General features: G+C 40.3%; 1 protein-coding gene across 4 annotated transcripts in view; it reads left to right on the top strand.

Moving 5' to 3' along the window:
* The window catches only part of LOC148024718 (phosphopantetheine adenylyltransferase-like), an 82,411-nt gene that overhangs the window by 33,225 nt on the left and 24,911 nt on the right, over positions 1-24,275 (top strand). For 3 of the 4 annotated variants that reach the window (XM_087694373.1, XM_087694374.1, XM_087694372.1), the window contains 2 exons: positions 15,621-15,908; positions 16,027-16,098. The exons of the other annotated variant lie outside the window; for it this stretch is intronic. In XM_087694373.1, the coding sequence (XP_087550499.1) occupies positions 15,729-15,908; positions 16,027-16,098 (252 nt within the window). In that variant the 5' untranslated portion in view covers positions 15,621-15,728. The remainder of the gene's footprint in view (positions 1-15,620; positions 15,909-16,026; positions 16,099-24,275) is intronic. 4 annotated transcript variants of the gene reach the window in all.

Genomic DNA, 24,275 nt, shown 5'->3' with positions numbered 1-24,275 from the left:
CTCAAAGAGTATCTGGCGCCTTATTTCTGTATCTTTCGGGACACATACCCTACCCTTGTAGAGTAAATAACCATTATCAATGGTAAAATTCTTCCACTTGAATCCGGTTTGAGCAACCCCTAATGCTCTATTTCCTTGTTGAACATCCTCAAATATTCATTCCTCAGTAGAAGCACTTTCATTTGGATCCCCATTTTTTATTGCTTCCCATATGTTGGAATATGCCGGATCAACCTGGCATTTCCCTTTTAAAGATTCAAGCAAGTTGGAAGTGAACTGAGTAAAACTCAATTCATTAATGATGGGCATTCTGCTGAGTGCATCAGCTACTATATTATACTTTCCTTTTCTATATCTTATCTCATAGTCGAACTCTTGAAGGAGTTCGGTTCATCTGGCTTTACGCCCGTGTAAATCCGGTTGATCATTAAGCCACTTAATGCTTTCATGATCCGATAAAATCAAAAGTTTGGCACCGTACAAATAGTGCCTCCATTTCTTCATTGCATGTACTATTGCATATAGCTCCCTCTCATAAACAGAATAATTCTGTTTTGCACGGTCTAATTTCTTGCTTTCAAAAGCAACTGGTCGACCTTCTTGTAATAAGACCACGCCTATCGCCTTATCACTGGCATCAACTTCAACCACAAATGGTTTATTGGGATCCACAATTAATAGTACTGGAGCTGTAGCAATAGCTACCTTAAGTTTTCGAAAACTTTCATTTTGGTCTGTTCCCTAATTAAAACTCTTTCCTTTCCCTTTAAGTTGGTCTGTCATTGGAACAGCTATTTTGGCATAATCTCGAATGAATCTACGATAAAATCCAGATAAACCTAGGAAGATCTGCAGCTCTTCCAGGTTCCTTGGAGGTGGCCATTCAATAATTGCCCTTACTTTTTCTGGATCCATGTTGATTTCCTCTTTCGAGATAATATGCCCCAGATATTTGACCTCTTGTGCAAAGAATTCACATTTAGTTTTCTTCGCATAAAGGGAATATGTTCTTAACAATTGGAATAATAATTGTAAGTGTTCCAAATGTTCTTCTCTTGATTTACTAAAGATCAAGATATCATCCAAGAAGACCACTACAAAATGTCCTAGATAGGGCTGTAAAACACTATTCATCAGCTTCATAAAGGTAGCTGGTGCATTAGTGAGGCCAAAAGGCATCACCAAAAAATCATAATGCCCGTATCTAGTACGAAATGCTGTCTTGGGAACATCTTGTGCCTTAATTCTTACTTGGTGATAACCTGATCCTAAATCTATCTTTGTGAAGAATTTTGCCCCTTGCAATTGATCAAAAAGATCTTCTATTCTGGGCATAGGAAATTTATTCTTCACCGTTATTTTATTAAGTGCTCTATAGTCAACACAAAGTTGCATAGAACCATCTTTTTTCTTTACTAATAAAATTGGTGAAGCCCAAGGTGAATTACTGGGTTGTATAAACCCTTTATCAATGTAATCCTTAATTTGTCTTTCAACTTCTTGGTGCTGTGTTTCACTTAACTTATATGGTGGTTTAGAAATAGGGTGTGTATCCTTATTTGTGTCAATTGGGTGATTTATATCACCCCTATATGGTGGAAGGCCACTAGGTAAATCAGAAGGAAACACATCTTTAAATTCATCTAACAAACTACTTAATTCATTATTTACATTCAACTCACAAACATAAGAAAATTGTTGCTTTATATTACAGAAAGTGAAAGTGTTTTGTACAGGAAAAGACCATAACATATATACCTCACAAACTTCCTTCTTTATCAGCTTCTGAACCTCAGTGGAACACAACAAAGAAGGATGGTTCCAATCCCCATAGCCACTCCCTCCCTAGATCAATATCAGCTCTTTCCATATTCATAATTTGGAAATCAAGTTTATCTTTATATCCTTGAATCTCAATTTCCAAATTGGATACCATTTTATCCCATATTTTATTATCTTGGCCTTGCATCATACGAACAACATATTGATGCCCACTCTTTTGTTGGGGAAGTTTCAATTTTTTGACAAGTGCATAATTTATAAAATTATGTGTGGCAGAGTCATCAATCATGACTCTAACTCTCTTTCCAGCTATCAATCCATGCACTCTAACTAAATCATGTGGCCCAAAGGTAGGCTGCCACATAGAAGTTGACATACAACACTTGTGTTGTACATCCATGTGCAAGATCTCTAAAGATTTATACCTTTCATGCCCCTTTAATTCTAAGGTTTGCACTACATGGATTTGTTTTTCTTTTCCCTTGCCCTTGTCCTTATCCTTTCCTTTGTCTTCCCCCTTTTTCTTTTGAGGGCAATTCTAAGCAGCATGGTTAGGGGATAGGCAGTTGAAACACAACTTTTCTTTTTTGGCCTTATCAAAGTCATCAGGACTTAACTTTGGCCTCACATATTGTTTCTTTTCAAAAGGTTGTTTTTTACCCTTAAAAAATGGCATTTTTCTTTTAAATTTACCCACAAATTTTAAGGTTTCCAATTCCTTAGACTTGGGCTCCGTATCAGTGAGACTAGTGAGTGTACCTGGACGCATACTATCTTCATGAATTAATGCAAATTTAATTGCCTCTTCCAGCGTCTTAGGTGAACTCCTTTTTACTTCCTTTTTACAGGCTTTATCTAGTCCCCTAATGAATCCTCTTGTTTTTTGGAATTCATCTATTTCTTCCAATTTGAGGATTATCTCACGATATTCCTCCAGATATGTCAGCAGGGGTCTTCCCTTTTGTCTGACATAATCCCAATCTTCCCAATTTCTTTCCATTTCATTTTCAGAAAGGAATTCTTTTAAAAAGACGGATTGAAATTGAGCCCAAGTTTCAGGTATTTTATTTGCCTTCTTTAAAGTTCGCCACCATTTATATGCTTTGGGCCCTAAAGTTAAACTAGCCTCCAGTGCTTGGAGATGTGGTGAAGTATTTTTAAGTTTATGTAAATCTTCCCATTTTTGGAGGAAATTAAAGATTGTATCTTTATTTCTATCTTTTTCCTCCCCGTGAAACTGAGGGGGTTTCATATCCTTTAGAACTGGATTAACCCTCAACTTGTGGTGGGGTTCCTTAGGATCTCGCATAGTCACATCTAAATCTTTCGATGAAGATGGGACATCTGAGGTTTCTATCTTATTTTTATCTCTTTCTAACAATAAAGTTAATTGAGATTTTATTTCAGTGAGTGTTTGAGTTAAAAATTCCATTTGAACCCCCTGAGCTTGCACACGAGCAGTAAGATCATCAAATTGTTCTCGTGTAGCAAAAAATTCTTCCCACTGTTCTTCTTGCATTTCTGGTTCATGGGGATCTACCATAGGGTGGTCCCCAGAACTAGAACCTTCCATTACTCTCTCTTTCCCTTTTTCTGCCATTAATACACTGGAATTGGAAAGCAAAGATAAGAAATTTGCATACAAAGTAAAGTACTTCCCTGATTTTAATGGTAGGCAGTCGTTGCTGGTTTGTGAATAAACCCGAAGAGTAAGGGACAAATTTTATCGCCTGAACAAAGTCGGTCACGCAGGAAATGGAGCTTTTTTGCAGAAACAATTAATATTCAGCCCCCTTCTTTAATAATCACGCAGGCCATCAATGCTCCTTTCCTGAACTTGCTCTCTGCTGAGTTTGTCCTTGTGATGCAAGTGCAGTCGATTCAAACGCGCAGTCGACTGATTAGACACACATCAGAAAATAGCTTCAGCTTTAGCCTGCGAAAAGGGAAAAGAACGTGTGTGATTTGTTGGTGCGTTCACGAATAGGCGTGAGTCAAGATTCGGCGGCACATGATCTAGCATACGACGTTGCACGATCCAGCATACGACGTTTTTTGTAAAAGATATCTGCTCCGCCTTTAATTCATGACGAAAATAATTGTCACGTCAAGTTTTACGTGACGTGTCACCAAACGTTTGGCCAGCGGCTTCAAGGATCCATGACGGGTTGATGAGGGAAAACTCGTCGATTGAAATGATTAGCGTGACGTATGAAACCTGTCGACTGACCCGTCGGCTGAATGGATAGCGGGACTATTGAAAATCCGTCACTGCCTTTTCGTAGAATAACTCCACGAATCCACACGGCTAAACCTGTCAGCTCTGATACCAATGTCCGATGACTTAGAAGAAGACTCAAGCCAGAAGAAAATAGTCGGGATGGGTGAGCACGAGTCCCCCGTTTCACCTCCCAGCCTTGCCTAGTTCATTGCTGGCCAGACTCATCGTGATCTGATTGCCAGCCGTCAAACCTTGGTGAGTCCTACTATTCTTGGGCTCTCTTAAATGCTAGGCTCCCCTAAACCCCTTTCGGGCGCCCAAGACCCCGGACGGTCATTCTCGTGCATGTTTCCCTTAATTTACCTTATAATGTAACAGTGTACTAGTCACTATGTTTGGTATGTAGATCGGTATGGTTTTCACCGTAGATGTGAAACTGTACATTTGCATCCGTTATGCTCGGTGTGTAATCAGTTATGCTTGGTATGGCATTGATTATGCTTGGTGTAGCATCAGTTAATGATCATCAGGGGCTGATTATCGAATGTTGGTTTTCAGTATATGATCATTAATATTCAATGGTATTCAGCTCAGTTTTTTATCAGCTTGAGAACCGTTTATGGTCACTTTTTGGATCAGTTTTGCATCAATTTTTACATTGATTGCTGGTCAGTTTTTGCAATGAGTTTGTGATCAATTTGGGGTCACATTTGCAACAGTTTGTGATTAGTTTTCAAATCAGTAAAGTGATTAGTTTATGATCAGATTATGCTTAGTTTTCAATGGTTTACATCTACTTCCATGGACAACAGCATATGTTATGATGCCATTGATGTTTTAGCCATTATATTGGCTAGTAATTTTCAGCATACGTTGGGCATATGGAATGGTTGAATAGCAGTGCACAATGTTGTATTGACTATGATGGAAAATTCCAATGTAGTGCTTTGCTTTTGATTTGGCAGTGCAATCGAGGACGATTGCAAGGATTTCAAGGGGGAGGGCTGTCATGAGGACATGCGTTTTTGAAACCTCACTTAACATGTGGATTAATTTTTAATCACATGGTTAAGTAAATGTTGCACATGTGAGGTGTAACTGGGGTTAGAGTAGATTTATGAGCTCGGGACCCGAGAAATCACTGGATATCAAAGGCAAAAGCTGCTATAAGTTATGCCGCACAAGTACTTGGTGGTACCTGGTGCCAATTGTTGGCCCACGTCGTCCATTTGGTCATAAGTGTCAGTTGGTGACACTAGAGAAGTGGCATTTAATAGTACCTAACGTCAATCTGATGTTCAAAGATGGCATAGAAACACTCGAGAATGGAAGTTGCCTAGCCAATTTAATTGTGGGCTAGTCAAATTATTTTTTAGGGTATCGAAATAATTATTAGATTAATTTTCAGTATTTAAAGACTTAAAATTAATATTTAATTATGAAAAATGTTGGAAAAACCATTTGGGAAGGTTGTCACTTATTAAAAATGCCCATGCAAGACTAAAAAACATCTTTAGAGGTTGGAGAGAGGCATTTTTATAAATTCAACCTGCAAGAGAGAGAGAGGGGAGGTTGCTGGTCTGATTTGCAACCATTGAAGGATCTTTTGAGGCAGCCGAGGGCAAGAGAAGACCAATCAACAGTAGGTGACAACATCTATAGGCTGTTGAGATGGGGTAGCAACAATAAATGACTTATTTTCTTCAGTTCTTTGCATCTACATGTTGTTGTGGCAGGGCAGCAGCTGCAGTTGACTGATTTTCAGTCATTATTCGCGACAAAACTCTCAATTTTCTCTCTCTACAGCTTTCTCTCTCATCTCCTAGCCATTTCGCAGCCTTGTTCCAAAGATCTCAGCATTTGGACCCTTGGAGGTTGAGAAATTGCAAATTTCTTTGTTGTAATCCCTAATTTACAGCAGAAATTAGGCTTTAGTAGTAGCCTCGGGAAGCGTGCCAGAAATTGGAAGCTCCAAGGCTTGGATTCAATAGGGCTGAAGGTGAATTTCAGCTAAATTTAGGTGGAGGACTAGCTAGCCATTGAATTTGGGGCATTTCCATCGTCCATGAAGTGGGTGAAGGCCAATTAAGTGCCCGAATCAGGGGGCAAAATAGATTAAAGACTTGCTGGTCACTTTGGACAACAAGGGGAGTTGAAATATCGAAAGGGATTGGGAGAATTCCATTGTAAATCAACTTATTCTTCAATAAAGCTAAAGAAATACCGAAAGGGGCGCCAATTTTGGGGCCAATCGGGTGTGCATTGTCCAAGATCAGTAGGTAAATTTGTATTTTCAGATTTGGATTAATTGTTTGCTATTGTAATTAAGTTGTAATTAGGTTTTTACCACCCATCCACGGAAGGAAGGCTGGTTTCACTGTATCCATTATATGTATCTAGCATGCGTGATCATGTTGTTGCCATAACCCAACAGCCAAGTAAGTCTTTGTGGCATAGCCGGTTGGGGCACATGAGTCAAACTGGAATGGAAGTGCTTTTTCCTTTGGGTTATTTGCCATGTTTGAGATATGCTGATTTTGACCGTTGTGATCATTGTATTTTTGGCAAGCATGCTCAAACATCACATTAAAAGTCTCTTTCATTAAAATCTTCACTCTTAGAGTTGGTACATTCAGATGTATGTGAGATACTAGGGTTGTCTCTAGGGAGAAAGAAATATTTTATCACTTTTGTTGATGATGCCACACACAAAATATGGGTTTATCTGATCCGTCCTAAAGACGAGGCTTTGGATAAGTTTGAAAAATTCTTGGCACTTACTAAAAATATGACCAGCAAGACATTAAAGTGTCTTTACTCTGACAATGGTGGGGAATATGTGTCCAAAGCCTTTTAGGCCTTTTGTGACAGCAAAGGGATAAAAAGGGAGCTCACTGTCCCTTATAATTTTCCCCAAAATGGTGTCATAGAGTGTATGAATAGGACTATTCAAGCGATAGTCCGTACCATGCTGTCTTATGTTGCATTACCTCATGGATTTTGGATAGAGGCTGTTATGACAGCTGTACACTTGATAAATCGGTGACCAAATAGGTCTTTGGGGGGGAGAGTCCCTCAAGAAGTGTGGTTAGGCAAGCCACCTTCGTATATACACTAGAGAGTGTTTGGTTGTGAGGCATTTGTGCATATATGCAAGGAACAACGCAGCAAATTGGAGTCAAAGTCTTGTAAATGCATTTTCCTAGGATATAGTGACGAGGGAGAAAAGGGGTATAAGTTATGGGCTCTTGAAAAAAGCAAAATTATATGTAGCAATGATGTAATCTTCCGGGAAGATCGCATGTATAAACAGCCCGAAAAGAGAGAGGAAGTGAGAAGGGTTGTGTTCCAAGAAGAAATACATGTAGGACATCAAAGAGTGCTTGTTGTATATCAGCAAATACTTGCTGTAAATGACACTATAAATGTGGGAAATGATGCTGAAATTGATCAACAAGAAGTTTCCCATGATATACCATAGTTTTAGCGAGAAATTATGCCATTGGAACAACCGAAACAGGCAGGACAGCATGTTGAACCTTTTTGAAGAGTATGCTGTTAATGCAGATTTCTAGGCTGAATAGCTAGCAAACATTGAACATTGGGTCCATAGGTCGACTAGAAATACCAAACAGCCAAATAGGTTTGTTCTTGGTGCGAATTTTGTCATTGATTAAGTCATGTTGACAGATTGTGGTGAGCCGTCATGCTTCAAGGAAGCAATGGACATAGAGGACAGTAAGAAATGGCATAAAGCTATGCTGTCAGAGATGGAATCTCTAAGGAAAAATGGTACTTGGGATTTGGTGCATTTGCCTAAAAGACAAAAAATTATACTATGCAAATGGATTTATAAGATGAAGGTCACCTAGGGTTCCTCGCCAAAGTACAAAGCATAGCTTGTTGCCAAGGAGATTGACTTTGATGAGATTTTTTCTCTTGTAGTCAAAATGATTACTTTGCGAACCATAGTAGGCTTGGTTGCATATGAGGATATGGAACTCATACAGATGGTTACATGGTGATTTGCACGAGGATATATATATGCAATCGCGAGAAGGTTTTGTGGCTTAGGGGCAAGAAAAGATGGTATGTAAGTTCAACAAAAGCTTGTATGGGCTGAAATAGGCACCATGTGAATGGTATTATAAGTTTGATACATTCATGCAATCTCAAGGATTTAAGAGAAGTCAAATGGATCACCGCTTGTATACCAAAAAGGCGGCAGATTACAGTCTTATTATATTGATTTTGTATGTGGATGACATGCTGATTGGTGGTAGGGGTGTTTGGAAAACTCACGTAACTAATTTCGTTGAATCATTCCCCTTGAAGAATTGTCTCTTTTTTTTTTAAATGCGTTAGATAGATTGAAGCAAAGCCTACATAGCAGCTTTGATATGAAGGATCTTGGTGAAGCAAATCATATTCTTGGCATGCGTATACTCAAGGACAGATTGTAAGGTTTTCTTTATCTGTCATAGCAAGAATATGTATCCAATATTTTGTAGCATTTCAATATGGAGGGGGGAAAGCAATTGTTGTACCATTGCCTCCATGTGTGAAACTTAGTGTAGAGGACAACCCTACATCTAATGATGAAAAGGCTGAAATGGCCAAGATTCCATATGCTTTAGCTGTGGGTATCTTGTATCCAATATTTTGTAGCATTTCAATATGGAGGGGGGAAAGCAATTGGTGTACCATTGCCTCCATATATGAAACTTAGTGCAGAGGCTAGCCCTACATCTGATGATGAAAAGGTTGAAATGGCCAAGATTCCATATGCTTTAGTTGTGGGTAGCTTGATGTATGCTATGGTTGTTACACGTCTTGATATAGCATTTGCAGTGGGAGTGGTTAGTAGGTATATGGCACATCTTGGTAGAAAGCATTGGGAAGCAATGAAAGGTATCATGAGATGTCTTAAGGGCACTAAGTATGTGTGCATCTACTTTGGCATGCATAAGGCATTTGTTGTTGGCTTTATGGATGCAGACTATGCTGGTTGTATTGACTGCAAGAAGTCTACTTTAGGGTATGTATTCACCTTGATAGGGAGAGAAATGGATCTCTAGGTTACAGAAGTGTATTGCATTGTCTACTATAGAGGCATAGTATGTGGCTGGCACAGAGGGATGCAAGGAGGCTTTATGGTTTTCATGTTTGGTGGAAGAGCTTGGCATTAGTAAGACTCTTGTTCTCCATTGTGATAGTTAGAGTGCTATCATACTAGCACGGAATCTCATCTTTCATGCAAAGACAAAGCACATACAGGTGAAGTATGACTTTATCAGGGATGTACTTGACAGCAAAAGCATTGAGCTTGTCAAGGTACATATAGATGATAATCCTGCAGATCCTCTCACGAAGAGGTTTCCAGCAGAGCGGTTTGCTCATTGTTGACATATGATGGGAGTTTGATAGTATATGTATTTCAGCTTTGTATATACTTAGACTTAGCCGATTCCTTTCTCAATCTTTAGGCATGCTGCTTTTAGGTGGGAGATTGTTGGGAATAAAGGGCCACCATGCCTTTTATACGTGCTCAGGTGTGAACACACCCTTAGCACTTGTACTTTAGTACTTTACATATAACTATCACAAAAACCTAAAGGAGGTACAACTCTTTGTACCTACACATCATGCATCTCACTCTCTTTCTCTCTACTGTTGTTGTTGCTCTCTCTCTCTCTCTCTCTCTCTCTCTTCTCCATTGCCGTTGCTGAACATCAAACCTTTACCGTAATACAAGCTACTTTATAGAGTAGTAGATTAGGTATATGACATGTTGGGTATATATCTAACTTGAGTGCTTCGGCTTGCATCATCTAATTTCCGGTTTTGTCTATATATGGTGTTGACTCAAAGGGTAGATAGCTACAAATGTTAGAATATGCCAATTTTGGGCAATGCCCAATGTAATTTGTGTAGTGTGGACACTTATTAAAGTATCAAAGTATAGTGTATCTAAGACTTTAAAAGTTGTGACACTAGACTCAAGAGTTAAATTAACTCCAATTGAGTACGTATAGGTCTAACTTACTTAAGACCTATTGTACTTTCATCTTTCATTCTATTATTCTAGTACTTGCATCTTCAAAGTATGGAACTACTATCCACTCTTGATCATTTTCTTGTGCTCTCTCTCTCTCTCTCACACACACACACAGACACAGACAGAATAGCAACCCACGGTCTATGAGAAACATTATCATGATGATATGGAATTGTAATGGCTCACTATGGTCACACCTAGGGAGATTGGAGGAGGTTATGACAGATAGAGACATGATTCTACTTATTGAGATGCACCAAAGCCGGGAAAGAGGACTCCCTCAGATTAGGGGATACACTTGGGAGTCACCCTATTGAGAGGGCACTAAACAACAGAGCACGACACGTGGATCAGCTAGGGTGGCTGTGCTCTTTTGACATGAGTTACGAGGGAGTCTCCATCATGTCTCGGGATGTAGAGGCACAGTACATGTGGATTCAGGTGGAGCTATTACTAGGACAATACACATACATTGCACTATGCTACTTCCCACGGGTCCAAATTCATGGGGAGGAACATGGAGATGGCAGAGGAGGAGAGGAGGTCACAGTCACCATTCTGGGATGTCTTTGAGGAGATTAGACACTTTTTGAGCCTAGGGGAGGTCCTCTTGGTGGGGGATTTCAATGCTCGGACTTAGGATCGCCAATGCGAGGTATATGATTTTGAAGGTTCAGAGATACTTCACACACTGGACCAAGTGAAGAGTAGGGTGAGGAGGACAGTGGAGGATTTGGGCCTAGATAACACAGGGTATGGATAACATCTGTTGGAGTTGAGAGCATAACATCACCTTGTTATTTATAATGGGGTGGAGAGATGGCCTTCATTAGGAGCATTGATATGTTTTGAGCCCACAAGATCCAACATGGTGGACTACATATTAGGATCCATTTCTTTCATGGAGAGGGTCTCCTCATTTGACATACTTGCGAGGCCCATAGGAGCAGACCACACAGGGGAAGCATGTCCTTTATGCAACAGAGGTTTTTGCACCATTCATTGCTCATATGTTCAATAGGGCCTTGGTAGAAGGATTCCCAAACGAGTGGACTGTGCATACCATTGTGCCTATCCATAAGGTTGGGGATATCTTTGATCCAAGAAACTATCGGATTGTGATGATTGGTCATTTGTTGGCCAAGTTATCTGGAGCAGTGATGGGGGTGGAGTTGAGTGCCTATGTGAAGCGAAACTCTATGCATGCAACAAGACAGGCAGGTTTCAGATATGGCTTCTCCACAATGGAATATATTTAGCCAAGAGCACTTGGTTTGCAAGTTGCATAAGGCTCTTTATGGTTTAAAATAGGCTCCTTATGTATGTTACTAAAAAATTGATGCTTATTTGGCCAGCATTGGGTTCAAAAATAGTCAAACTACTTCCACTCTCTACATTAAGAATGAAGGGGGGGACTTGCTAGTTATCATTCTCTATGTAATGATATGTTGCTTACTATACCTAGAGAGGATAAAGTTGTAGATTTTAAGGCTAATTTGAAACATGCTTTTGCTATGTCAAATATGACCTGCCTAATACTGTTATTTGGAGTTTCAATTCTCCCAATATTAGCATGGTATCATTATGTCATAGTCACAGTATGTGGAGAAGCTCTCGCATAGGTTCAACATGCAAGATTGTAAGCCTATGAGCACTTTGATGGAGCCAGGGCTGAAAGTGTCTATACATGATGGTAGTGAGACGCCTAATGTTGCAATCTACATCCAAGCTGTTAGCCATTTTATTTATTTTTGCAACACATGCCCTGACAACAAATTGCAGTATCTTAAGTGAGCTAGTTTATGCATAGCCCATGGACAGTACATTGGCAAGTTGTTAAGCAGATCTTTCGCTATTTGCAAGGTACTTAGAGATATGCATTATTTTTTCTTGGGGGGAGACTTACCACTACAAGCTTACAACGATTCAAATTGGGCTAGAGACTCGGACATTCGGCAATCTACTAGCGGATATTGTTTCTTTTTTGGCCATTTGTGCATTTTAAGAAACAGTCTACAATGGCTACTTGTCTTGTGAGGCTGAGTATAGAGCAGCCTTCATAGGAACAATTGAATGTGTATTGCTGCGCAGATTACTAGCCAAATCTATAGGTTTTTTTTTAGGGTTCTACACCCACTCTCTCGGACAGTCAGAGTGCTATGAAATCCTATGTTTCATGCTTACACGAAACACATTGAGATTCACTACTACTATGCTAGGGAGAGATCTTATGCAGGAGTGATCAACTTGATTTTCTCCCACATAGGAAAACGTTGCAGACATTTTGACCAAGGCTTTCCGCGAAGTCCTTGAACTTATTACCCTTTGGTGATTGATGATCCTTGTACTTCATCACATTGGCACTGTAGAGGTGTTAAAATTTGCCAATTCTGAGCAGTGCCCAATGTAATTTGTGTGGTGTGGACACTATTAAAGTGTCAAAGTATAGTGTGTCTAGGACTTTAAAAGTAGTGACACTAGACTCTAAACTTAAATTAACTCCAATTGAGTTAGGAATAGGTCTTACTTACTTGAGACTTGGTGTACTTTCATTCTATTATTCTAGTACTTACATCTTTTGAGTGTGGAATTGGTGCCCAGTCTAACTCATTGTCTTGTGTTCACACACACACACATACACTCTCTCTCTCTCTCTCTCTCTCTCTCCATTTCCAACAACAAACCCAACTACTTACTTGATGAAGAGATGGAGACATTGGGTCTACCAAAGGAGGCCCCTATAGAGATTATCATGGGATTAGGAGAGTAGGTTTAGAGAGTGCTATTCCTTGATAGATCCTACAACATGTAGCCTTCTTTGGCTCTATCGAGTCAGGGAGGAGCGTAGTTGCCTGAAACACCATTTCTGGGACCCGCAACAGAGACACAAAAATGGATCGAAATGTGTCAGTCCTGAAATGCGTTTTTGGACAGCCATTTCGGGACAGGCAGGGTAAAGTCATGTTTTGGGCTACTTATTCATTTCCTAGGCTGCATGTGCTGTTTCCACCTGTTCTCCTCAGCTATTCGGCCTCTTTTACCTGTTGCTCACTCTCTTTAGCTGTTCTTCACTTCTCATACTGCAGATCTACTGCTGTCTACAGCCCCTAAATTCTAAATCCCTCATCCTTTAGCTCCCTAATCTATTCCTTTGCCTATCCACACAATTTGCAGTTGTTTTCCCTTGGATCTGCAGCTGTTTTTCACTGTTTCCAGCAAGGTATCTTGCTCCTCTCTTCGTCCTTCACTGTTCACACTCATTTTAACTAGTTTTGCCCACTTTTGCTGTTGGTTCTCTCTATTTGCAGCAAGCTACAGTCATGTTGAAGGACACATTTTGAAGCCACACATGCATCATCAACAACTATTTAGGTAGCAGTATGCATGCTCGTCAAATCTATTGTAATGTTACGTATAATATGTACACTCTATACTGTTGAAGATTTTAAATGTTTTTGGTATGGCAGTTCAAGTTACAAATTGTATTACCCCTCTATATATGTCTAGTATTAGCATATTTCTAGAAATACATATAAAATCTGCTTCCCCATTTTGTTGTTTTGGCCTTGGGCCAAAACTCTGTTTTGTGACTCTGAAACGCATTTCCGTTTTCCCATTTAGCTTCAAACTTAGAAATCTCTCTCTCTTGCTATGGTTTGTAGTTGATAGGGGTTTGGTAGCTAGGGCAAGACTTTCATAGCATGTGCAAGATGTGGAAAGATAGTGGACTTTCAGATGAGCACTTATTTTCTTATTGTTTGTTAGTAGTTGAGCAAGATTCTCACTCTAGATTCCTCACAAACACACCGGATTTGGGGGCATTGCCACAAATGGGAGTTCTAGCATCATTGCTTGGTTCATTGGGATTGTGAGGTATAGTTATGCCATTGACCTTCTATTGTAGAGATTCTCTAGGATGTGGACAAAGAGCGTATGTGTGTTTGTATATGGCAACTAAATGCCTTCTCCTTCAAAAACTGTCTCATTCCAATGTTCCCCTTTTCCTTATCATAGCCCTATATTTAGCAATCGTTCATTTGGCTAGAGTAAACTTGACATGGACATAACTATGGCCAGTCCCTTACACTTGTTTCCCACCCCCTCTCCCCACCCCTAAAAAACAACCCTAATACCCCCTTCAACACCGCCCCCCCCAAAATTGCAAATCATGTGGGTCATGTTCACAGTTTCCACATGTTCTTCTTTTCTTCTTCTTCACTTGAGTTTGCACGTTGCATGCAAGTGTTGATTGAATGCTTAGAGCATAAAAAGGCAATGTGAGGATTGTGAGACCTCTCTATTTCAAGAAAAGACTACAAAAAAGTAATGAGATTTTAAATGATGTTTGTCTATTAAAATCTCAGAGTCATTTCTTTGGTTTTGCTTAGTTATGGTCCTATCAAGCTTAGTTGAACTCACTAAAATATGCAACATAGATTATTGAGTTCTCATAGTTTCTACACATTTGACTAAAACATGAAATATGGATTGCTCAATACTCTCAGGAGATGGGAGAGATTGTAGGGTGAGTCTGAGCCAATGAGGAGGGGAGATGATTTTATGTAGATATGGGGCATTGGCACCTTCTTTCACCCATTGCCATAGATGGTTTAGTGCTAAAGCCACTAGATTGGTTGTTCACCCAACCATTGTATTTGTGATGAACTTAGCAGTCCCTCACACGATGTTTTGTACTTCATATTTTACCTTAGAGATAATTCTGAGGTTTTATTGATAGAATTTTCTTTTCTTGGAAAAAAATAATGCTTCTAAACCTTGACTAATGATGTTTGGAAGGGTACCGAATTATAATTGAAAACGTGAATGCAACTAGACACAAGCACTATCTGTTTTTATGTATACCCTTAACATAACATGTTTGCCCTAGTGTAATTTAGAGCTAATTAATAGCCTTGGAACCAGTAAGATTCGTGAACGATTTGCAACCTGATTGTGCTAAAGTTTGCAGTTTTACAACATAAGTATTAATGAATAGTACCACACCTTAGTTAGAATCAAGATTGAACTTTTTAACACCCAAAACTTATACATAATACCTTTACATCAAGAACATATGAACACTTGGTCTTCTACAACCTCATAGCATTGCAGGTAGCCAATTGCACTGCATATGTGCAAGGACATTGTACCATTGTACAATTTATAATTTTGGAGAATTCATGGCTTAGAGCTTCTCATATGACATACATATGTATGTCACCTATAGAGGATGAAAAGGCGGTGGTGTTAAGTTGCATATACTACATATGAGATCTCAAAATTGGAAGAAGGGGCACTAGAAAATCAATTAACCATTGAACTTACCCATGAGCTATTTAGACCTAACAACAAGGGTCAAGGTGCACTTTGCTTACATGGTGTCAAGCATTTAATGTTCTTACATGTGGAAGTTTTATTTTTCTTATTGACCTTATTTTTCATCCAATGCTTTTTACTAAATGCTGATCTTTTACTTTTACTTTTAGATATTACATTTTATGACACATTTTAACAAATCTGTACACATGATATTCATAACTCTATATTTTCCCTCTCTAGATTTCGCAGGAACATAGCCATTATTTGGCTCTTGTTTTGTTTGGGTGTGCAATTGCCAAGGAGCTTGGTTTCCAATTTTGTGATAAGGGTAAATGATACTGAGAAGCCATGGCTACAGCGAGTGTAACTTGTGAGGAGGTGGTAGTAGATAGCTGTATGACTCACGAAGAGGAGGTAGGAGATGGCCCTGTGCAGTTCAATCCATCAATTCCAACTGATTTATATGGTGCTGTTGTGCTTGGAGGTACATTTGACCATCTCCACGATGGACACCGAAGGCTTCTCAAGGCAAGCTTGCTTTTGTCTTTATTTGATCTCAGATATTGAAGGGAATGCAGAGATAGGCATGAGAAATGCTGAGAATTAGAAACCATATTGAACCAAGGATTGTGTGTTAGTGGAGTAGGCTGCTGCTGACGTGGCAAAGGAGCGTGTAGTGGTGGGAGTGAGCACAGGACCAATGCTTGCAAAGAAAGAGGTATATTGGATTCTTTTACAACCAGTTCTTTGCTTGCAAATTAAGAATTATGTCCTTGGTCAGGGTCTGTTGTTGAACTTTATTCCAGATAGTTAAAATCATGTGGAAAATGTAGAAGTCAGTGTTCTCAGAATACCATCATTTAATGTTATTTTCATGGCTAAATTTCAAAATCTCTGGTTCAAAATTTCTCTTGTTTTGGTGAAATTGGCTAAAGATTTCTCATTTTAGTTCTTAAACCAGCAAAAAAACCAAGGAAGAACAGTCCAAAATCAGTCGGGGAAAATACATTTTTTCTGATTAGGAAACAATTTTTGTAGCACTAGGATTCCATGTCTTGTAAAACCCATAGATCTAAATGTAAAAATTACACGGTGCAGCGAACAGAATCTGAGAAAGAGATAAGAGTACACAACAGATAAGAGGATAATAAAAAAATTATTTAGCTCCAAACAATTGATACAAAGATGGCTCTGTCTAGCCGTGCGCTTCCATTGTGAAGCTTAGATGGCAATCTAGATAGAAGATAGGTGAAGAGCTTAAGGCTAGCTAGAACAACTGTAACTAGGTGAAAGATAGATGATTGATGGCTATGAAGGGGTTTAGCTTTTATAGCCTGTGAAGGGGGTCATGATAAATGACCTTCCTTATGAACCTGTGTCTGTTGACCTTCCATGTACACGTGTGCGTTGACCTTCCATATGCACATGTGTCTGTTGACCTTCCATGTATCCATGTATCTGTTGACCTTTCATGTGCACTTCCACTAGTTGGCTAGGGAATATTCCCTTTACCGTTGGCTAAGATCCCTAATAACTCCTTACTCCACAACTCAATGCAATGTGCCTCGAGTTGCTACCAGCTTAACTACTCTGTCTAACCCAAAGATTAGACCCACAATGGTCACCTTTTTGCCATCCGGTCACATAGACTCATCTGACATACAAGTCAGGACTCAACCAATATCCGGGCTCACATATGGCTTCTCCTCATAATGCGGGCCTTACAACTTCGAGCAACATGGATCATTGGTGGCACCTTATATGAGTGTGTGACATTGAGCATATCTAACACCCTCCCTCAATGTTCACCCGTAGGTGAACTATCTTCTTGGCCCAATGCCGAGTCGCTAAAAATAAACTTGAAGCAGATTCTTCGTAAGTGCTTTGCTAAAGATATTTGCTCCATTCTCCTGTGTTGGACATTTGACCAGTTCCAATATCCCATCCTCGATCAAATCACGCACATAGTGATACTGGATCTCTATATGTTTTGTACGCGCATGAAACACTAGAGTTTTGGCAATGGCGATGCAACTCTGATTGTCATATCTCAGCACAGTTGGTTCTTCATCCTGCACTCCCATATACCATAGGATCCTTCTCAACCATACTACTCTCAGCTTTCCAATGACTCTCTCTCATGAGGTTTATTTGAGAACCTGCTCAAAACACCAATGGCAAAACTAATATCTGGTCTGGTGTTACACAAGTAGATGAGACTACCGACCAACCTCCTGTACCTCCCAATGATTGCTAGTGCTGATGTATCCTCAATGGACAATTTTGCATTCACCTCCATAGGTGTAGCTATCTCCTTGCACTCGATTATGCCAAATGCCTTCAAGATCTCCCATGCATACTTCTTCTGAGAGATGAAGATCTTTTCTGACTCTTGTCAGACTTCAATTTCCAAACAATAGTGCAGTAAGCCCAAGTCTGTCATTTCAAACTCAGAACTCAAAGCCTTTTGAGTTTGGTTGATCGTATCTTCATAGTCACCTGTAATAAGAAGGTCGTTTACATATAGGAGAATCATTACAAACTTTTCACTATCCCTGTAAACATACAAGCTAGCATCTGAGGCACATCTTTTGCCGTAAAAGTTTAAAAAGAACTTATCTATCCGTTGGTACCATGCTCTGGGGGCTTGTTTCATCCCATACAATGCCTTCTTCAGCTTACACACTTTGTTCTCAAAATGGGGGGCCTCAAACCCTAGTGGTTGAGCCACGTATACCTCCTCCTTGAGGTCACCATTTAAGAACGCTGACTTAACATCCATTTGGTAAACTGGTCACTGCTTGTGGGTGACCACTACAAGTACTGTGCGAATAGTGGTCATTCTAGCAGTTGGGGCAAATGACTCTTGAAAATCAAACCCTTCAATCTGTGAAAATCCTTGTGCAACCAGTCTGGCTTTGTACTTTTCTAAGGTACCATCAGCCTTGTACTTTACCTTCCAGATCCACTTGGTGCCAATAACCTTTGGCTTTGCTAGCCGATCCACTAGCTCCTAAGTGTTATTTTTCATTATGCTGTCATACTCGGCTTACATAGCTGCCTTCCATGCTGGATCTGCAAGTGCTTCTTCTAAGTCAGTTGTCTCCCTTACTTCTCTCATAATCTCAGACATCAAGGCTATATTGACTATGTGAGAAAAAGCCCTCCTTTGCTCCTCTATTCTCTGAGATCTCCTTGGTTCGCCGTCTACCTCCTCCTCAACAAATGTAGACATAGGATTATTTTGGTCATAGAGTTGCTTCACCCAATGCGGCAATGGCTTTTCTGGTGGGATGATGTCAGGTTGGTGAAATTTTTCCTCACCATCTGAAGATGATGCTTTCTCCTCCTTAAGGATAGGAACAACTCTCGGAACAGGTTCATAGTGGACTACTTCTTTGCTTGATGATAAAGTGGAAGAACTTGCATTCTCCTCCTCCATTATATGCGGCTGCTCCTTGAACACCACATCACGACTCGTGATGATCTTCTTTGCCTCTTGGTTTTATAATTTGTAAGCCTTCTGCTCATCACTATAACCCAAGAAGATACATTTTTTGCTTTTTGGTTTTAACTTTTTTCTTTTCTCATGTGGAATATGTGCATAACATTCACATCCGAAAATTCTAAAATGTGAGATAGATGGTTTCTTACCAGTGTAAGTCTCATGAGGTGTTTTTCCCTTGAGAGCCTTTGTGTAGCTCCAATTTAAAATGCAGACTGCAGTATTAATAGATTTAGCCCAAAAATGGTTAGGCAATCCCTTGCCCTTTAGCATGCATCTTGCCATCTTCACAATGGTGTGATTCTTGCGTTTCACAACACCATTCTGCTAAGATGTGTGAGGCGTTGTTAATTGACGCTTAATCCCTTTGCTCTTGCAAAAGTCTTCAAAATCCTTTGAGTTAAACTCACAACACCATCTGTTCTAAATTATTCACACTTTTCTCTGTTTCATTCTCAACAAGTTTTAGCCATTCTTTAAACTTACCAAAAGCTTGAGCCTTATCACGAAGGAAGTACACCCACATCTTTCTACTGTAGTCGTCGACAATCAACATAAAATAAGATCCCTCCAAGGCCTGTATAGGCATCTTACCACACAAGTCAGCATGCACCAACTCTAGAGGAGTTTGTGCTCTATTCTTGCTTTCTTGTGGAAATGCCTTTCTTTGTTGCTTGCCCATCATACAAGCTTCACATGGTTCCTTCAATTCAGTCACTGCAGGTAGGTGAGCAACTATACCTTGCTTGTGCATCTCCTTTAACACTGCAAATCTGATGCGTCCAAACCTTTCGTGCCAAAGCTTACTTGTGCCTACTCTAGCGGTGGTTGTAAGAGCACTTAGCTCATACAGGTTAATCCTTCTTTCTCCTTTGTCAGCAATTTTGCCAGTACTGTCGAGAATTTTTACACGTGTCTTCTTGAACCTCACTTCATAACCAAGATCAGTTATGGCAGTAACTAATAATAGATTTCTCCTAATTTCGGAGACGTACAACACTTTTGAAAGCTTTTTTACTTCACCATTTGCAGCCACAAAAGAAATAGTACCTGTACTCGCAACAGGGCATTTTGCATCATTTCCAACCGTCACAGTGATGGATTCTTGTAGAGGCTGCATAGAACTATATAGACCTTTCTTGTTGGTCATGTGACGGGAGGTCCCACTATCCAATACCTATGAATCAGTGGTAGATTCTTCTTGTGCCAAGGAGCACACTTCCTCAATGGTCACCATGAATAACTCCAACTTTGCTTCAGCCGTATTGGCTGTCTCTTTCCCTTTACTTTTAAGGGTACCATTCTTTTCATTTGCCTTCTTGACACGACAATCTACGATTGCATATCATTTCTTCTTGCAATAGAAACACTCCTTGAAACTTCTTCTTACCGCCCTTCTTATTTTTGTCACCATCATTTTTGGTGGAGGAACCACCTTTGTCTTTTGCATTGGCAGAGAATGCAGCATCTCCATTGTTGCTTCCTTCTCGGGCTTTTAGCCTCAACTTCTCCTCCATCAATAATACACAAAACTCGTCAAAAGTCAAAGCTTGAGGTCTCACCTAAGTATTAAGGGCAGTTACTTGTCCATCAAACTTTTGTGGACAAATCCGAAGACACCTTCGAGCTAGCTCTGAGCTAGTCTTTTGTATCCAAGTGCCAACCATCTAGTCACGTAGATTTTTAATCTGAGTGATGAATGCTTCAACCGTCTCTCCTTCAGCAAACTTCTCCGCTGCTAGTTGATTCTCCAAGTTTTAAATCCTTGTTTGGTTTCGCATTTCATACTGATTCCTCAGTACATTCCAAGCCTTTGATACTTTGGTTGTATGCTGAATCAAAGTCAGAACAGCTTGTAACTAAGGCACACAATGCATTTGTATTCCTTCGTTTCCAAGCTCGTAGAAGATTTGCATTCGGAGGAATCATCATACTAGAATTTGATGGGTTTGGGGTAGGCTGTGGTTTTGCGTCAATTCCTAGTACAATCTCCAAAAGCTCATAAGAATCAAGGATAGTTGTAATTTTGAACTTCCACAAGGTGTAGTTTGTACCATCTAACTTGCCTTCATTGAAGGTTGGTGGATGAATCCTCAGTGTTTGAATAACCGCTACAACAGCACCACCTCCTGCACCGCTTTCTGATGTGCTAGAACCGCTTCTGAAAGATGACATCGTTTCTCTTTGTTGTTGAAGCCTTTGCCTCTTGCGTACTCTTCGATCCCTAGAACCCCTTGGGCTCTAATACCATGTAAAAATTACATGGCGCGGCGAATAGAATCTGATAAAGAGATAGAGAGTATACAATAGATAAGAAGATAATGAAAAAATTCTTTAGCTCCAAACAACTGATATAAAGATGGCTCTGTCCACCCGTGTGCTTCCACTATGAAGCTTAGATGGTGATCTAGACAGAAGATAGGTGAAGAGCTTAAGGCTAGCTAGAACAACTGTAACTAGGTGAAAGATAGATTATTGATGGCTGTGAAGGGGTTTAGCTTTTATAGCCTGTGAAGGGGGTCATGATGAATGACCTTCCATATGTACCTGTGTCTGTTGACCTTCCATGTACACGTGTATGTTGACCTTCCATATGCCCATGTGTCTGTTGACCTTTCATGTGCTCATGTGTCTATTGACCTTCCATGTGCACTTCCACTAGTTGGCTAGGGAATATTCCAAGGAATATTCCCTTTCATGTGCTCATGTGTCTATTGATCTTCCATGTGCACTTTCACTAGTTGGCTAGGGAATATTCCAAGGAATATTCCCTTTACCGTTGGCTAGGGCCCTTGATAGCTCCTTACCCCACAACTTGATGCAATGCGTCTCGAGTTGCTACCAACTTAACTACTCTGTCTAACCCAAAGATTAGACCCACAACGGTCACCTTTTTGCCATCCGATCACATAGACCTTATTTGAGATACAAGTCAGGACTCAACCAATATCTGGGCTCACATATGGCTTCTCCTCATAATGGGGTCCTTACAACTTTGAGCACCATGGATCATTGGTGGCACCTTATGAGGGTGGGGCATTGAGTATATCTAACACTAAAATGCAATTGCACTACTAGATCTTGTGATTCAATGCAAGCTCAAGTCATCTCTCTGTCAAGATTGTGGAAGAGAAGGAAGGAGTCTCACTTGTAGCTTTCTTGCTTGCACAATGGGGGAATACACACAAGGGTGGAGACTGAAAACAGTTTTCCTCTTCTTAGTTGTGTAAGCCAAAAGAACTCTCTTACAAAGAAATAGAAGAACCCTGTATATATGGGTCTCAAAACCAAACTCAACTAACTAAGGTGGCATACTAACTGAGCCACAAACTAGAGTAGATAAGGATAGCTATCATGTAGCTATTATTCAGGGGCGGTGTACCAACCGCGTCTGCAACTAACACGTCGGTGACATAAATGCACAACGGTCACCCTGGTGTATCACGAGTGGAGCTCGATATGTCAACACTCCCCCTCGAGCTCAATCCCAATTCCTGCACACCAAGCAGGTCTCTGAACTTGCGCAGCTTCTCTGCGCCCAATGCCTTCGTGAATATGTCAGCAACCTGATCCTCTGTGCTGACATAAACTAGATCAATAAGACCTAGTAAAACCCTCTCTCGCACATAGTGATAATGCACCTCAATGTGCTTCGTTCTAGCATGATAGACTGGGTTATTTGCCAAGTGTATACTACTCATGTTGTCACAATAAATGACAACTGGCCCATCTGTAGACTGATGCATATCATAAAGTAGCTTATGCAACCAAGCTACCTCACATGCAGCCATTGCTGCACCCCTGTACTCAGCCTCTGTGCTCGACAAGGCAACTGTAGGCTGTTTCTTGCTGCTCCAAGTGACTGCAGCACTCCCAAAAGAGAACACATATCCACTGGTAGATCGTCTATCAGAAATACTACCAGCCCAATCAGCATCAGTGTATCCATGCAACTGTATCTGAACCCCAGTCTCATAAAATAGTCCATACTGCAATGTGGACTTCACATACCTGAGTATGCGTCTAGCTGCATCCAAATGTGGTTTCCTTGGAGTCTGCATAAACTGACTTACCAATCCAACAGCATAGCTCAAATCTGGCCTGGTAATAGTCATATAAATCAAGCTTCTTACTATGCGTCTGTACATAGTAGGGTCTTCCAGAAGCTCACCTGCATCTGCGCTCAGCTTCACATTCTGCTCCAAGGGAACTGAAATAGGCTTACAGCCTGTCATCCCATATTTGGACAGCATGTCCAATCCATACTGCCTCTGCAAGAGCTGTATCCCACTTGGTGATCTAATCACCTCAATGCCCAAGAAATAACGCAGCTCTCCCAAATCCTTCATCTCAAACTTCTGCTTCAATAGCATTTTCACATGAAGGATATCTTCATCACTGTCACCTGTCATAATCAAATCATCAACATAAATGACAAGTAGCATAATACCTTTCTCTGTTTTTCTCACATAAAGTGAGAAATCTGCCTTAGAAATCTGAAAGCCAATAGTGACAAGATATTGTCCTATCTTGTCAGACCATGCTCTAGGTGCTTGCTTCAAGCCATACAAAGCTTTCTTCAACCTGCAAACAAACTCAGGATGAACAGCATGCATATAACCTGGTGGCTGCTCCATATAGACCTCTTCTTGCAAATCACCATGCAAGAAGGCATTCTTTACATCCATCTGATGTAAAGACCATCCCTTTGATGCAGCCATAGCGATGACTGCTCTTACGGTTGCCATCCTTGCAACCGGACTGAATGTTTCTTCATAGTCAATGCCATATGTTTGTACATACCCCTTGACTACTAATCTTGCCTTGTATCTGTTCACAGAACCATCAGCATTGTGCTTCACCTTATAAACCCACTTACAGCCAATTGCATTTTTACCTTTAGGCAAAGGTACCGATTCCCATGTAGCATTTGCTTCCAAGGCATCCATTTCTTCATCCATGGCTTTCTCTCCCATTTTTCTTTTCCCATGGCTTGCTCAAAAGAAGTGGGTTCTGGTTCCTGTATCACCTTGACCATATATGCATAGTGAATGGCTGTAAATCCATCATATTTCAGCCTATCCACAGGATACCTAACTCTGGTAGACCTGCGCAAAGTGGGTTCACTCCCAAGTGCTCTCAAAACATCCCTGGTCTTCCTTACTCCAGGTGTAACAATAGAGGGAATACCCAACTCATCATCAATGCTCTGTTCTGAGCCACTGGATTCACCATCCACATAAGAGTGACCTGCATTCACATCAAACATGGGCTGATCAACCTTCTCTTTTCCTTTTCGTGATACCTGCATGCCACTATCTGTATTACTTTGAGAAGATTCTCCTGATCTCAATCTGCCTGTCCATGGCGAAGAATGTGAACCATTGCTA

This window comes from Lygodium microphyllum, chromosome 15 (assembly GCF_053477565.2).
Source record: "Lygodium microphyllum isolate KBCC chromosome 15, Lygodium_microphyllum_v1.1.10, whole genome shotgun sequence".
Lineage (NCBI taxonomy): Eukaryota > Viridiplantae > Streptophyta > Polypodiopsida > Schizaeales > Lygodiaceae > Lygodium > Lygodium microphyllum.
Note: the sequence above shows the minus strand (reverse complement) of the source record. Positions and strands in the feature narration are given on the sequence as shown.